General features: G+C 36.0%; 2 protein-coding genes across 2 annotated transcripts; both read right to left on the reverse strand.

Moving 5' to 3' along the window:
• Positions 1-368: 368 nt before the first annotated feature.
• On the reverse strand, positions 369-1,217 carry LOC110869187 (pectinesterase inhibitor 4). The gene has a single exon (XM_022118479.2). It carries the CDS (start codon positions 1,170-1,172, stop codon positions 582-584), a length of 591 nt encoding a protein of 196 aa, XP_021974171.1. The 5' UTR covers positions 1,173-1,217; the 3' UTR covers positions 369-581.
• An 8,614-nt stretch (positions 1,218-9,831) lies between these two features.
• Positions 9,832-12,350, reverse strand: LOC110869189 (G-type lectin S-receptor-like serine/threonine-protein kinase SD2-5). Its single transcript, XM_022118480.2, has one exon. It carries the CDS (start codon positions 12,343-12,345, stop codon positions 9,934-9,936), a length of 2,412 nt encoding a protein of 803 aa, XP_021974172.2. The 5' UTR covers positions 12,346-12,350; the 3' UTR covers positions 9,832-9,933.
• Positions 12,351-16,670: the final 4,320 nt, after the last annotated feature.

The raw sequence follows: 16,670 nt of genomic DNA on the forward strand, positions 1-16,670 counted from the left end.
CTAATCTCTCCTTCTCTCTCCAGACATCCTCTTACCACGTTAAATTTGATCATGAGGCCTAACGGCTAACACTCGTAGCAAGAATAACTTCTTGTTTTGTCAAGAGACCTCCAGATTTTTAAACACACATGATTTTCCATACCAAATAATGCAGCTAATACTTTGTGTTAACTTAAAATTGTTTTCGAGAAATAGATTAATTAAATTATTAATTAAATAAATCTCTAAAAGACAACAAACCGACTTCAAGCTAATATATTCATCATAAACCAATGTACATCTAGTGTGCATTAAACACGAGATCCAATAGTAATTTAAAATTATATTTAAGCTAAGGCAAATCTACATACTTGTAGCTAATTAAGATATGACATAAATAAACAATATATATAATAAGAACACAATGCATTGAGAGTTGTGTAGATCATAGAATTAAATTACATATGTTACAAAACACCAATCTAGCATAGAACAAACCCAAACTAGAAATATTACTGATGCAAAAACAAAAACAAAAACAAAAAAAAAACAAAACAAAAGAAAAGTCACTAGGGTTTTATTGAAACAAAGATTTATTTATTTTAAACTGCAAGATGGTTAATAAGATACAAAGCATTGCTACTAACCCTTGCTAGATTCACAATGCTATTCCTTATCTTCTGCTTGATAGCCTGATTCACTTTTCGGTCCGAAAAGCCATCAAGGCATGAATTCTCGTCGGTGATGGCTGCACTGGTCCACGTCTGAGCGTTGGAGATGGCGAAATGCTTGTCCTTAGACTTAGGAATACTAGATATTTCCTTGATGGAGCTTTTGAGTTCATCCATAGTGTCTTTTATGTCTTCAATGCAATCTTTAAGCACTGCAGCCTCCCATTTGGTGATGCTTTTGGTTTTGTATAGTTGGGTGACGGTGTAGAGGGTGGCGTTGGCGGATCTAAGGGTGGTGTGGAGGGCGACTTTGACGAGGCTAAGCGGGTTTGTCTTGACGGCCGAGGCGTAGGGGAGGAGGTATTTGACACATTGTGAGGGGTATGTGGTGGAGTTGCATGAGGATTTGATGAATGTAGAGTATTTGTTTTGTTGAGCAGATGGAGTGGAAGAGGAAAATGAAAGTTGGAATGATAGAAATGTTGTAAGAAATAATATTGTGAAGAAATATTTGGGTTCCATGATGATTTATGTTGGATTTTTGTATGATGAGATTGGGAAGGAACCAAGAAGTTGCTTATGAATTTATAGGAGGCAATTGAGAAATAGGATTAGGGGTTTCATTTATTTGCTTATTTTATGAAATAGTTAATACAGGTAGTTTTTTATTTTTATTTTATGATTTATAATGTATTGGTGACATAATGGTAGTATAAATAAAGTTTGTCTTTGGTTGATTTTTGTAATTATATTTTTTTGGGATCATTTTTAATAACTAAAAGTGTTAAATTAGTATGTTAAATGGATAAAAGAATTTATGTTTCCTTAACAATCAACTAAAGTAAGATTCACATTCTAAATGTTTCTTTTTCCTACAAAAAGAGTTTAAATTAATATATTATGAAACATTTCACCCTAATCCACTCCTCAAGTTATAGCCCTACCTTTTCTCATTCATTATCCATCTAATAGAAAAACATCTTTTATAAAATAAATGAAACTTAACACGTTATTATTATTATTATTATTATTATTATTATTTAAAATGATTTTTTTTTTATTTTTAAATTTAACATAATGATTATATGGGTCAAGATATGATAGAGCTGATTTTTTTTTATTATAATCCGAGTATAATTATTTCTTTGCTCGAACACCCAGTGTATAGAAAATTAGGAATTTTCAATAACCAGAACTTTAGTTTATTTGTTATTAGTTTAACTTCATTGAAAGTGGAATTGAGATGGGCACATTTACAACTTTATACCATAAAATAAGGTGCTGTTTGTTTTTTCAGAGGTAAAAGGTCTGCAGTCTGCGGACCACATCTGCAGGCATCTGCAGGAGAAGTGGTGGACCAAATGTCTGCAGTCTGCAAGGAGAAGAGGGTTTTTTTTTTTCTACAATAACCACTTCACACACACAACACACACAACAGTTCTCTTTCTGCCTTGAACTCTCTCTCTATACAAACTCTCTCTCTCTACAATCTTTCACCACCACAGCACCACCTCCGCCATCACACCACCGCCTCTCTCTCTCTACAATCTTTCACCACCACAGCACCACCTCCGCCATCACACCACCGCCTCTCTCTCTCTCTACGGTCTCTCTCTCTCTCACCGATCTCTCTCTCTATGGTCTCTCTCTCTCTCTCTCACTGATCTCTCTCTCTCACCGATCTCTCTTTGTACGGTCTCTCTCTCTCACCGATCTCTCTCTCTCTACGGTCTCTCTCTCACCAATCTGGGTTTTTTTTTAATTGATGGGTTTGGTGGTGGTGGAGGTGGTTGCTGAGATATGGTGGTGGAGGTGGTGGCTGAGATGTGGTGGTGGAGGTGGTGGCGGAGATGTGGTGGCAAGTGGAGGTGGTGGCGGAGGTGGAGGTGGTGTTGAAGGTGGAGGTGGTATCGGAGGTGGAGGTGGTGTCGGCAGGTGGAGTGGAGGTGGTGGCGGAGGTGGAGGTGGAGGTGGAGGTGGTGTCGGAGGTAGAGGTGGAGCTAGGGTTTTGGAGCAGATGGATGTTTTGAAGAGGGATAGAGGGAGAAGAGGTTGGCAGAGGTTTAAAGACACGGGGAAGGATCTGCTTGGGGAAGAAGTGAGGCAGAGGTAAAAGCTCTGCAGATCTTCAAGAAAACAAACAAGCTGCAGGACCCTTATGTCTGTGCGCGTCTGCGCGACGCAGACATAAGTGCTCAGAAGAGCTTTTGGCCAAAAAACAAACACCACCTAAGTGATAAATAAATTACTACAAAAAAAAAAAGTGTTACCATATATAAAGGAGGATATAAATTAAAGAATATGAATCCAAATAATTGACATTATTTTATTTTGTGGTTAAATAACTTATAAAAGCTAATGAATAAATTTACTACTTTATCCAATAAAATATATTTGCATTAATTGTTGACCAGACCACTAATTTTGAACAGAATGAGGAGAAAATTTGTTAAATTATCTTAATCCAGTTATTAATTATTATTATTATTAATATTAATAGTCCCCGATACCTAGGTTTTTTTATTAGTGAAAGCATAAAAAAGTTAAGGATGACGATCTAACTGAAAATTATCATGATCTTTATCATTTTAACTTTAAAGTTTAAAGGCACTAGACCCTCATGTAGGTTTTCGAAATCTTTTCGAGTAATTAGTAAGAGGCAAATACCATGTTCACTCTCAATTGTATTTTCTTAGTGAAGGACAAGATGTACCCAAAACAAAAAAAAAAACAAACAGTACAAAACTATATATCTAACATCTAACATGTCAACAAACTCAGAACAAACAAACAGAACCAAACACCCGAGCCATTAACCTATTTGTAGGAGTAACATCCGAGACCGAGCACGTAATTCTCACCGGACAAACTAGCTCGATTTTATTTGTAATCAATCTCATATATAACAAGCACAAATATTGAATGGAATGTGATATTACTTCCCATTCATCACCAAAAACGGTTCCGGAGGAGGTGTCTTACGATATGATCAATGAAGCTAAGTACATCAACCCCACAATTGAGACTTCATAATCATTCATCTATGTACGGTTCATCTAGTAAAGGCAAAAAGTTGGAGTATGCAGATCGGTTTATCTCTGCTAACTGTCAATAGACTCTGTGTAGTAATGAAATAAAATAACAACTCTCTCAAGTTTACACTACTTGGATGAATAATTAATATTTATTTAAGGGTGAGGGGGGCACCCTCGGTGACCTCATGCGGGGACCTCCTCCACCGAAGAGGGGTGGTGCCGCCAATCAATCGGGGACCAACATAGGGGACCAAAATCGGTGGGAATTCACCGAAGAGAGGGAGGAGAGAGGGAGGAGTGGACCAATGATAATTTTTCTTTTTCTTTTTTTTTTTAATAAAAAACCAAGTCACCTAAGAGGGGAGTGCCACCATCAATTTAGGGTGTTAGGGGAGTTTAAGAGGGGAGTTGACGTGGCACACGACGATTGGTTATGCGTAAGAGAGGGGACTCCCCTCTTAGGGGAGTGCCCCTTACACCCTAAGGGGACTCGGGGCACCCCCGTTTTCTTCCGTGATGATTTTCTACAACGGCGTTATACACCGCCGCCTCTCAATGAATAACGCGTTATTTTGAAAACGCGTTAAACGTATAACACGTTGAACTTGATCAATGAATATGTATTAACTTGTACATTGGGTATTAATACTTGTACATTGGAATCTCATCACTAGTGATACCACCCCCCCTACATTTCTATCACTAGTGATAGAATATTGGTTATACACATGGCATGACTTGATTGGATAGTGGGAGTGATAGATTCTATCACTAGTGAACCACCCCTAGTCCCCTAAGAAGTTACGTTTAAGAAATGTACAATCAGTTGGTAGTTAGTTTTATGGGTACAAGTGAAAATTGTTAAAACTATTTTGTATGGGATAATGAAATCATGATAAACTAAAGTAGAAGTACAACAAATAGTTTTAGTACAACAAATCATAATTTTTGTACTTTTAAAATTTGCTTTGCTACTATGATTATAATAGCCATCTTTATAACCTTGAAAGTATTAAATACAAAGTATTAAACATTGAATAATATGGTCTAGAATTAAATACAAAGTATCTTTAAAATAAGAAGTCATACGAAGAGTATCAAACGGACTCCGATTAACATCATTCAAGCAGGATTGAAACCGTCTCATCAAACTCTATGATCGATGTGAGATTTTAGGTTTTCGATTTTGGAATTTGGATTTTGGATTTTAGATTTTGGATTTATAGGTTGTAGATTTTAAATTTTTGTTTATTATCATTTTGTCTTTCATTTATCGTTGTGTTTTTTCTACATTTGCGTAATTGTGTCTTTATTAGTGACTCATTGTGTCTTTTTTACTCAACATCGTGTAGGTATTGTGTTATATTTTGCTTGATATTGTGTTATCTTATACGATCTATTGTGTCTTTATACATTTCTTGGGAGCTTTTGTAAAATAAATTAATCCTAAATAATAATATGTGAACATAATTATTTTATTATTAGAATAAGAAGATTGACATTAGCATTTGAAATCAAAATATAATATAAATGTGGGCAAAGATTGCATATATGTATGAGTTGTGATTCTAGACAAAGCATGTGAGAACTAAGCCTATGAAGTGAGGGGGGAATGATAGGGTGCATGTGCATGGGAACCCAATGAAGGCGAGTAACGTGGATGGACGTGATCTATGCTCCAAAGTCAAACTCCATCTCATCCACACGTGAGATCTCGTCAATTGCTGCTTGACAAACGCCGTATCTCATGGAATCGAATGAATGCATCAGAGACCATTCGCATGTCTTCATTCTTTTCTAATTATTATTCTCATCAAAACCGGTACTTTTTTTTTAAAGACGTGAACTTCATTAAAAACAGCCGAACCCGTAAACCGGGACGGATAAAACAAACAAACTACATACTTGCAAATTTACACCAGTCTCCCCAGTCTAACAAACCTTTCTTCTCCCTATGCTTGAACCAAAAAAAAAACTAACCGTCCTAACCTCGGTAAAGATGTCATCGGCACTACTCCTCTTGCCGTTGAAACTGAGACAGTTTCTAGCCTTCCATAGACACCAACATACCGAAATCACAATACCTTGTATAGCCTTTCTTTCCAGCAACCCCCTATCTCCAAAGGTATGAACCGCAAGCAAATCTCTAAACGAGAAGACGAAAAAATTCATAATCCGGCACCAGAAACTAATTTTTTTCCCACACTCCCAAAGCCACAGGACACGCAGTAAAAATATGCAACACAGAATCGGGACCGGAACCACAAAAGCTACATTCTTCACCATCCACCACCACACCCCTAGCTGCAAGCGCCTCCACAGTCAGAATCCGATCCATCTCCGCCCGCCACGCCAAAATATTACATTTTAACGGGACCCACTTGCACCAATCCATCACGAATATATTACTGTAATCCCTTTTCGCCTCAATAAACTTCTTCACAGCCGCAACCGAAAAGCCCTCCGAGCCAGACCCAACCGGTACTTTTGTAATGGTTCGAATTAGACTTGTTTTTTTATTGGGTTTAGGTTGGGCCTGATGATTATGAGTCAAACTGCTTTTGAGTTTCTAAGGCCCATAATTGGTTAGAACAACACTTTGGTAGTTGGGTTTCTGTACATCTAATTAGATTTAGAACCAAAATGCGATATAATTCGATTTGATTATTAAAAATTTGAATTCAAAATTCGATTCCTGGAGAATCGAATATGAATTTATAATTTTAAATTTGATTCGAAACTCAAATTAAAGTTATATTTTTTATTTATTATTTTTATATATAATACATATATAATTTTATTGGGCTATAGTATAAATTAATCTCTAAATGTATTCTAAGTATTAAAATAGACTATTACCAAACTCATTACAAAGCCCATAAGTTAAACAAATTTATTACAAATTTTAGCTGAATTCGAAGCAAAATGGACTTCTTTGAATTCAAATTTTTAATTGAATTAAAATCAAATTTGAATTGGGATTTTAGTTCGAACAAGAATTCGAACCGATTTGGTTGGTTCTTAATCGAATCTGAATTCAAGGAAAAAAATTATTATAAAATTTCGATTCGAGCAATTCAAAAATTCAATATTCGATTCAATAAACACCTCTACATAATTAATATTTAAGGTGTGGGCCAAACACAATTATCTAAACAAGTTCACATCTACCACCTAGCCCAAAAACCTGTAGCTAGGCACATGGTCCCTTAGTCCTATTCAAAATCGCACGTAGTTCCCTGTGTGGGTGCAACAGTGGTGTGTGGCGACGGCTGAATGGCAGTGGTGGGGGTGGAGGTGGAGGTGGTGGTGGTAGTGGGTGAAGAGAGAGAGGAGGGAGAGGAAAATGTGTGATATAGAGAGAATAAGAGAGAATTCAAGGTGTTTAATATTTATAATTTATTTTTTGTTTCTTACATAATTAGTCCCCAGAATATCAAATTATTTACTCAGCAGTCCTTAGGGAGGTAAAATGACAAAAATACCCTCATGTGCAAGGCACATGACCATATTTAACAAAAAAATCTGACTAAGTTAGGGCTAAAGGACATAATGTGCAGGATTTTGAAATGTTAAGAAGAAAACTCGTCAGAATTAAAGGCAAATAACACCGTCTTCAATTTGGTACAACCATAAAGGACAAAACTTGTAATTTACTCTAACCATATATATAGTTGTTTGATCAACAGGTGCAAAAAATATATTTTAATTATATATTAAATTTTCTCTGTATCTTTTTAATTCTTGAAATTTCAAATACGGTGTTGGCGGTGGTGGTGGGAGGAGCAGTGACGGCAAGTAGTGGTGGCGAGTGGTACTCGCCCATCTGAACCTGTTTTAAACTGCTAACTTCTATAATAGTAACCGATTTTGACCTGTTATATAATTTAATAGTGTTTAACACCGCGTTGTGGGCGCAGGGGTCGTAAAACTATATTACTTAGTAAGCAAATAACGATCAAAACCGCGAAATCATAAAATAAAAACACGAATTTATACCGTCACGTGACATAAAACGTTAGGCAAAGATGAACGCGAACTTATATGACGAGCTGACGTAAAATATATACGAACTCAAATTTATAAAGAACAGTTTTACTTAATTAGCCAAAGGAAAAAAAAGACGAAGGGCTGAAAAACTAAATTATACTATAAGACCAAAAAAATTGACAAAAAAGAAAACCCATCAGATTTTTTGATACGTTTGATGGAAAAAAAGGAGATATATTCAAATGGCACTTTGGTAAATAACTTTAAAATAAAGGTTTAATTGGCTACTGTAGCCAAGATTCTAGCTAGTTTGTTAATATATACATAGTAACAGTAGAAGTTGGGTGGAAAGTCTATTTTTCCTAGAAAGTCTAGGAAGGAATAAGAATTGGACATGTGTCGTTGAGGGGTTTTAAGTAGAAGGGCTATCATGTAATTTCACATTTTAATTTTATTTTTGGAATGTATCTTCATTAACTAAAATTCCATGATTTTCGGAATTTTTATTATTTTCGAATTCAAATCTGGAAGTCGATGTGTTCATTAACTAAAATTCCATGTCACATTACATCGCATATTCCATTGTTCAGAAGATTATTGGAATTTATCAGCATGTTCTTGGTGTTGTGTTTTAACAGTTTACAGGGCTAAAGTCAATTTTTTTATAGATCCCACAATATAAAGATGGTAAAACACAGTGTATGAATCTGATTGCTGTTAAAACACAACTGTATGAATCTGAATGCTAAAACACAGCTGTATGAATCTGATTGCTGTTAAAACACAACTGTATGAATCTGAATGCTAAAACACAAGTGTATGAATCTGATTGCTGTTAAAACACAACTGTATAAATCTGTTTGTTGTTAAAACACAACTGTATGAATCTGAATGCTAAAACACAACTGTATGAATCTGCTTGCTGTTAAAACACATCTGTATGAATCTGGATGCTAAAACACAACTGTATGAATCTGCTTGCTATTAAAAAACATCTGTATGAATCTGCTTGCTGTTAAAACACATCTGTATGAATCTGGATGCTAAAACACAACTATATGAATCTGAATGCTAAAATACAACTGTATGAATCTGCTTGCTGTTAAAACACATCTGTATGAATCTGCTTGCTGTTAAAACACAACTGTATAAATCTGTTTGCTGTTAAATCACATCTGTATGAATCTGAATGCTAAAACACAACTGTATGAATCTGCTTGCTGTTAAAACACATCTGTATGAATCTGGATGCTAAACCACAACTGTATGAATCTGCTTGCTGCTAAAACACAACTGTATAAATTTGCTTGCTGTTAAAACACATCGTCAAGAAAACGGAGATGATAAGAACAATATTTGAATGGTGATGATGAACTCGGAGATGGTGGAGATGGAGAAGTGTTTTAATTTGATCCGGTGCTCTCCATCGTTTCTAAAGTTATCTTCTTCCATGATTGTAGTTATTTTTGGTAGGGATTGGGGTTTCCAAGATGGGTTTGGAGAGAGAGAGAGGGAAAATCGCTTGAATTTAGGAACTGGGCGGTTATCTAATTGATTTAAAACACGGCCATTGACAAAATTGCCCCTACTCATTTAAAACAATCAATTAATTAAACCCAAATATTACAAGATTGCCATTGATTTAATCTCAACCCTTAAACACACCAATCGGATGGACAAGATCGCTTCCTAGACTTTCTAGGAAAAACACACTTTCCGTGCGAACCCTACTCTACATAGTAATTAGCTACCTAATCACCCAAAAAAACATGTAAGCAAAATTCTTTTTACTCAATACATTATCGTGCCTGTCATTTCTCGGTTTGCTGACCAAATGGCCTGAGATTGAAAGGTAATAAACACACCATCGATTTGAACAAGTAATTTGGAAAAAAAAAGGTAAGAAGTGCATGTCTCTTCTAAAAAGGATGGTTTGGACCGAGTCATCTGATACTCGAAGAGCTGATCATTACCAGTGAAGCAGAATGCGGGACGGGAACATAAAATAAGAGAATGGTTTAGCTTCTTATTTTATGGGCCCCTCCCGTATTCTGCTTCACTGGAAATGATCAACTCTTCGAATATCAGATGACTCAGTCAGAACTATCCTCACCTTGGACTCGGTCATAAGCTAAATCATGCTTAGGTATATTTGAATTCATTGCAAATATGATCAAGCATAATGTCAATTTAGTTTTATCTATAAACAATATACATAAGCATGAAAATGATCCATAAGATCCTTGAAAGCCATTTACTCACCTTGGACCAGATAGAACAAAAGGCAACAATGGTGTTAGATCTTTCTCTTGACTACAGTTTTTCTTTAGTCTTGGATCTGTGAAGTTATAATCCAAGTTTGATTCAATATTCATTCCTCCTTCTAACACCTTAACCACTGATGACATCGAAGGTCTTCTAGTATAATCAGTTTGTAAACACCATGAAGCCATCTTCATCATCTCCACAACCTCCGTACCATTTGTTTGCATATCTTCACTGTGTTTGTCAACAATATCTAACAACGTTCCTTGCTCCCAACATTTTTGAAACACAGAGAGCAAGTGCCAGCTTTCTTCTGGCTGGGATCTATCAAATATTTTCCTGCCACATAAGATCTCCAAAAGAACGATCCCAAAGCTGTATACATCCACCTTCTCGGTGATAATTGAGCTCCACCATTCTGGAGCGATATAGCCTGGGGTACCTTTTATGGTAGTCATCACTTCGGTTTGATTTTTGTCGATGAGCTTAGATAACCCAAAATCAGATACTCTAGCATTGAAATCGTCGTCTAGGAGTATGTTTTGAGGTTTAATGTCAAGGTGGATGATTCTTTGCCTACAATCTTCGTGAAGATATGTTAAACCTTTGGCTATATCAAGAATGATTTTTTTTCTGCATTCCCATTCAAGTACATGTTCTCGATTTCCAAGGTAGATCCACTTATCTAATGACCCATTACTCATGAAGTCATACACAAGAAGTCGCTGTGATTTCCATGCACAAAATCCTCGAAGTCGAACCAGATTCACATGGTGAATGCTGCCAATAGATTGAACCTCCGCTAGGAATGATTTCTTAACATGCGCAAGACCTTCAAGACATTTTACTGCAATCTTGGTTCCATCTCCAAGAGTGCCTTCAAAAACTGACCCAAATCCTCCTTCACCAAGCTTTTTACTAAAATCCTCTGTGACCGTTTTCAGTTCTTCATAAGAAAACCGATTTGGCATTCTAGGAACTTGATCTAAATACTCTTCGTCCATTTCTTCATCGCTTTTGCGCCTGTAGACCACATACACAATAACCCCTATGGCCACAAGAAGCACAAAACTTCCAATCGTAGAGCCTACAATTATTGCAGAATGATGTGATCTAGCATTCTGGACTTTAATGAAAGCTGAAACCTTATAATTATAAAGAAATGGATCAACAGTCATCATTGTAAATATTTCTGATGGTAAAAAGCATTCTCCACTTGAAGCATTTGAATTGTACCGGAAAAAAGCTGCTTTGCACTCACACTTGTTTAGACATGCTTGTTTGCAAGTCTCCAAATTCACCCTTTCCTTGTCGGTAGTAAAAGTGGAGTACGTGACACTCTCAAGTCTGATAAAACCTTGATCTTTTGTAGAATTACATGTGAGATTAGTAATTGCAGAGCAACCCTGGTTGGGTTGGCGATCATTAATTGGTCTAAAATATTTTGTTGTGGGACAACTGCATTGTTGATTATCTGAGCAAATGGAATTTCTTCCGCAAGCCAAAGGATAACTACACTCATCAACAAAACGTGTAGTAAGATCGGTTAGCACTGTCCATGCTTCAAATTGCAACTCAAACACTTGCAAACGCCCATCTGGCATCAGTTTCACATACTGAGCTGCTGATGACGCTTGACGTGTGCCAATCATTTCATCAGGATCACTTGGCTCAGAAGAATAAATGAATAGTGACAAACTTCCATTCAAGAACCTCATGTATCTTCTTCTTTCTTTATATGTATCACTGCCGTATGGATTGACACGCCTACTTAAGTAGGCTTGAGGTGGGTTTGAATCAACATAACCAAACAAACCTTCATTCGTGAGTTGAAGAGAAAACATTCCTTGCGAGAAATTAGTTAAAGAAACACTAGATTTCAGTTTCTGACCTGTAAAGAGCTTTTGGCCAGGTAACAAACAGTCTGTTGGGTGATCAAAAGATTGCCAAACTACCGATCTCTGATCATCGAATAACACCAAATTTCCAGCATCTGTTAGGTTCATGCCAACAACTGATTTTCCTGTGGTGTTTGTGGTCCAAACTATTCTTCCATCTACATCCTGTAGGATCAATTCTCCAGCTGCGGTGAAATTCAGAATTGCATTATCCCTGACGGGATTATCCCTGTTGGCCGACCAAACGATTTCATATTGCCAAGGGTATTCACTGGTAGAAGAAATGAATATGGCAAAAACGTAAGACGGATTATTTCCTTGACCGATGAAGCCACAGGTGAATTGAGCAACATCGGTTTTCCTATGGAGCACGAGTCCCGAGTAATCGTTGGTCCATGTAGTCGAAAGATTTGCTGTAGGATATAATTCATCAGTGGGTGAAGAATAGCAAGATAACATGAGAATTGCAAAAAAGGCAAAGAAGAAAGTAGAACTAGAAATCCTCATGACTGATGAACACTTGTATGAAGAATGCATGATTCACAAAAACCCAATCTGTTATAACTCTAGTCTTCTCAAGTCAATGCTTTAATCTACTCCACTAGTTAGTTGGAAATATCAGGCATGGATATAAAATGGTCAACATCTTTAATAAATCCAAATATTCATTTACAACATCTTTAAAGAATCTAAATATTCATTTATAAAGTTGAATCGTTATTAAGGATTATTCAAACTTGACGATTCTAAGAAAAATCAAAAGACAATGATATCATCTAGTGATTTTAAATAACAATTGGTAGAGGTTTTTGCCTCTTTCTTAGTTGGAGGTCTTGGATTCAATCCCAAACAATGGTGATTTATTTGTAAATATAGGAGTTTGGTAAAGTAACATTAGCTATTCAAAAATAAATAAATAAATAAATAACAATTTATATTCAATTAATGTTTTTCAAACCCCATTCTCTAATCTTTACAATAAACATGAAGACTTTAAGTTCAACTAGTATTATTATGAGCTATTTACGAAAATAGCCATTGACTCACACCAATTACAAAAATAGCCACTTGAAGCGTCTATATAGAGACTCCTCAAGTATTTGATGTGTCTTTTTGCATAGTGTTACTGAAAGCCAATAAAAAATGGACAAGTGGCATTTCAATAATTGAGGCTTGCAGCCTTTTTTTGTCTGCAGCTTTTTATAAAGGAAGCCATGTATACCCACAATCATTCCCAATAAAACCATGTGCTCTCACAATCAAAACTCACCCCTCTTAAAACCACTTCCTACCTCCAACTTGCCGGGCGGAAAATAAAATGGTGGAAGTGAAAAGTCAAATATACTTTGTTTGAAAATAGAATTATTTTAAACAATAAAATAATATTAATGCTTAATTCAATAAAATAATATTATTTGTTTGAAAAGTATATTATTTATTTATTATGGCGGAAACCTGCAACTCGCCGGAAACTTGCCCGACGCATCCCGTGCATGATGGCTCGTTCCAAGGACGCATCCCGTGGCCACGTGTCCAATTTTTTATTGGGTTTTGCTCCAAAGACGCATCCCGTGCTTGAAGGACGCATCCCGCTCCAAGACGCATCCCATCTTCATCTCAGACGCTTCAAGTTTTCAGACGCATCCCGTGCATTTGGATCCGTGATGCCCTGCTCCAAGGACGCATGAGCTGGCCATTTTGGTAAGTCAACCATTTTCCTGGCTATTTTCGTAATTTTCTCTATTATTATTGGTCTTTAAAGCAATGTGTTAAAAACAGTATCCGTGATTGAACCGGTCAGGTGAACATATGTGTTGAATTATCCTACACACAGGGGCGGCCCAAAGGGGTGCGAGGTGGGCGACGGCTCAAGGCTCAAACCCTCCAGGGTCCATTTTTTTTTTTTAATAAAGTTACGTTGCAGAACTTAGAATATATAAGTACTGAATTGGAAAATAAAAAGATGAGACCCATGGTCTGGTGGTTCCCATGTCACTTTATTATCAAATAGGTCTTGTGTTCTAATCTTAAGAAATTAATTTTTAGTTGATTTTTTTTTCTTTATCTTTGTTACCTAAGCATTAAATACAAATGACATTAATTGACTAATTTTGTGTTACATTAAATCAAAATGGGAATTGTAGTTATTTCTCAAATCTAGTTTAAAAATGTTTATTTATGTTAATTTCTTAAAATATTATTGAATCTACAATTAGTTTTGTGTGTTCCATTTTTTTATGGAAAAAGACTTATTTTGTTTGTTTTCTCTTTCAACTCTGTGTATTTGTTAAATAAATTTGGATAGGTTACGATGGTTTTACATGATCGTAAATAACGATTTTTAAAGTTACGACGTAACTATTCCATATTTTCTTAATTTACCCTTACAACGTGTTTTCTTTCTACGTTTCGTTGTCCAAATGCATGTGTGATGTGGTTTTTATCTACGTTTCCACGTAAAAAAGCAGCCTGCTGCAACATGCGGGTGATTCCACAAATTTTTAATTCATTTCATATATTTAAAACTTTTTTGTATATTCTTTTTAAGAAGTTTATATTTTAGGGGCCCGTTTTCATCTTAGCACATCGACATTTTCCAAGATTTTCGGAGAAGACCCTGCCTACACACTCTCCTAAATCTAGAAAGGGTACAAAAACATAATGTATCGTAAAATACAATACAATGCTGAGGAAAAACCACAATGAATCACAAAAATACAGAATGATGTTATTTCCACATTGGTCGATGGGTTCGATACCATGTACCCACTTGTAGTCAGGGGCGGACCCACATGATGCGGGTCGGGGTCCACGGACCCCAATGTTTTTTAAAAAAATAGTAGAACCGGTATGTTAAATTTGTCATGGACCCCATAAAATAAATTAGTTGGACCCCATAGCATTAAAAGCAAATATGGTATGGTTAGGGCTGTAAACGAACCGAACGAACACGAACAAGGCCATGTTCATGTTTGTTCGTTAAGGAAATTAACATGTTCGCGAACTGTTCACGAACGCATATCGAACATAAGTTTATGTTCGTGTTCGTTCGTTAAGGAAATTCAGTTGTTCACGAACAGTTCGTGAACACCGGTCTCGTACACAAACGAACACAAGAAAACAAAACAAACGCAAACAAACATTTAACTTGAAAATAAAATAATAAAAACATTGTTATCCTTAAACATTGGATATAACTAGATAAATACAACCATCAAATGATAAATCAAAACACAAGAAGTCTACTACACCACCAAACGATGAATCAAGTTTAACTAACTTACACACAATTATCCCCAAAAATGTTTTAGAATGTCCAAATTTTAGCTAACAAAGAAACAAATAGGGTTTCAAGTTTTCAATATGTTTAGATAAATGATTTATTATTTATTATTTTTTTGATATAATCAAACGAACACGAACGAACGTAACCGAACATATTACCGAACGTTCACGAACGTAGTCGAACGAACGAGACCTGTGTTCGTGTTCGTTCGCTAAGCTAATCGAACGAAATTTTTTGTTCGTGTTCGTTCGTTAAGCTAATCGAACGAACATAAACGAACTTTCCGCCGAACGGTTCACGAACTGTTCGCTGAACGTTCGGTTCGTTTACAGCCCTAGGTATGGTGGTAAATCTTCTTGTCTTCCAACAAGTAGGTCTCAAGTTCAAGTCTTACATCTCTTTTTTTTAGTTTACTTTTTCCATCAAAATTAAACTAGTGTTTTAAAACACCACAACCACCCATTAATCCTCTAATTTGCTTTTTTAAAATGATAAATTTAATGTCTCCGAATAATTTTGTTTCACATTTAATTACCAAATAAGACTTTCAAAATATAGTGGCGTTAAAAAAAAACCTTAAACAAAATTTTGAAGTTATATAAAGTAGTTGTGTTGTTTAGGTAGCTATTGGTTTCAAACAACTTATTAATCACCACAATTTGATAACTTGATTCTTAAAAATGGTTCTTAATAATGTAGTGGGTTCATGTCCATTAAATGCTTCTACATTATTTTCTAGCCTTGACCCGACCCGACTGCTATGACCGACCCGAAAATTTTAATGTTTGGTTGTGAAAAATTCTAACACAAAAAAATGGACCCCAATGAAAAAAAATCCTGGGTCCGCCATTGCTTGTAGTACTAACTAAAAGTAACTAAAAGAAACAGCCAATCTTAGATACTCATTCAGACACGCACCTGTGTATAGTATAACAACTTATAGTATGAACAACATTATAAATATCACTTACTGTATTTTCACTTTGACTCAGGCGTACTTTCCATTTATACACGGTTGGTTACGAGAGCTATGCGGGCGGTCGTGCGTGCAGTGAAGGAGTGCTTGTTAGACTTCAAGAGTAAATAACTTTACTATTTTAATGTAATAGTAATGTTATGACCGTGAGATCTATGAATGTAGTTTTTAAAAGACTTAGTTTTGCTATTCAAAAAGAGTAGCGGCGCAGCTTGTTGCCTGTTTACCACCTATCTCGATTTAAATCCATGTTATTTTCTTCTTATGTAACAAATGTTTTAGTTAAGTCATCACAAGATTTATGAAATATTTATGCCAATTATAATTACGCGTTAGCTCATCTAGGTTATAGTGTTACATTGAATACGGTCACATCAATAGAAAAGAGGAAGTATGCTATGAGACTGTCAATAGTAGCCCACGCCCAGGGCGTGAACACCATCCCACGTCGAAGCCAACTCAGAAAAATAACCCATGTCACAAAAAGCGACCCTTAAAGCTTGACCACCATCACGCCCAACCCTCCACTCCCCACCGGTGTGGTGTTCACACCCCATCCACACACATTTC

This window comes from Helianthus annuus, chromosome 7 (genome assembly GCF_002127325.2).
Source record: "Helianthus annuus cultivar XRQ/B chromosome 7, HanXRQr2.0-SUNRISE, whole genome shotgun sequence".
Lineage (NCBI taxonomy): Eukaryota > Viridiplantae > Streptophyta > Magnoliopsida > Asterales > Asteraceae > Helianthus > Helianthus annuus.

Bases quoted from the DNA above. Each gene is read 5' to 3' on its own strand.
- LOC110869187 (XM_022118479.2), bottom strand. From the start codon at position 1,172: ATGGAACCCAAATATTTCTTCACAATATTATTTCTTACAACATTTCTA.
- LOC110869189 (XM_022118480.2), bottom strand. From the start codon at position 12,345: ATGAGGATTTCTAGTTCTACTTTCTTCTTTGCCTTTTTTGCAATTCTC.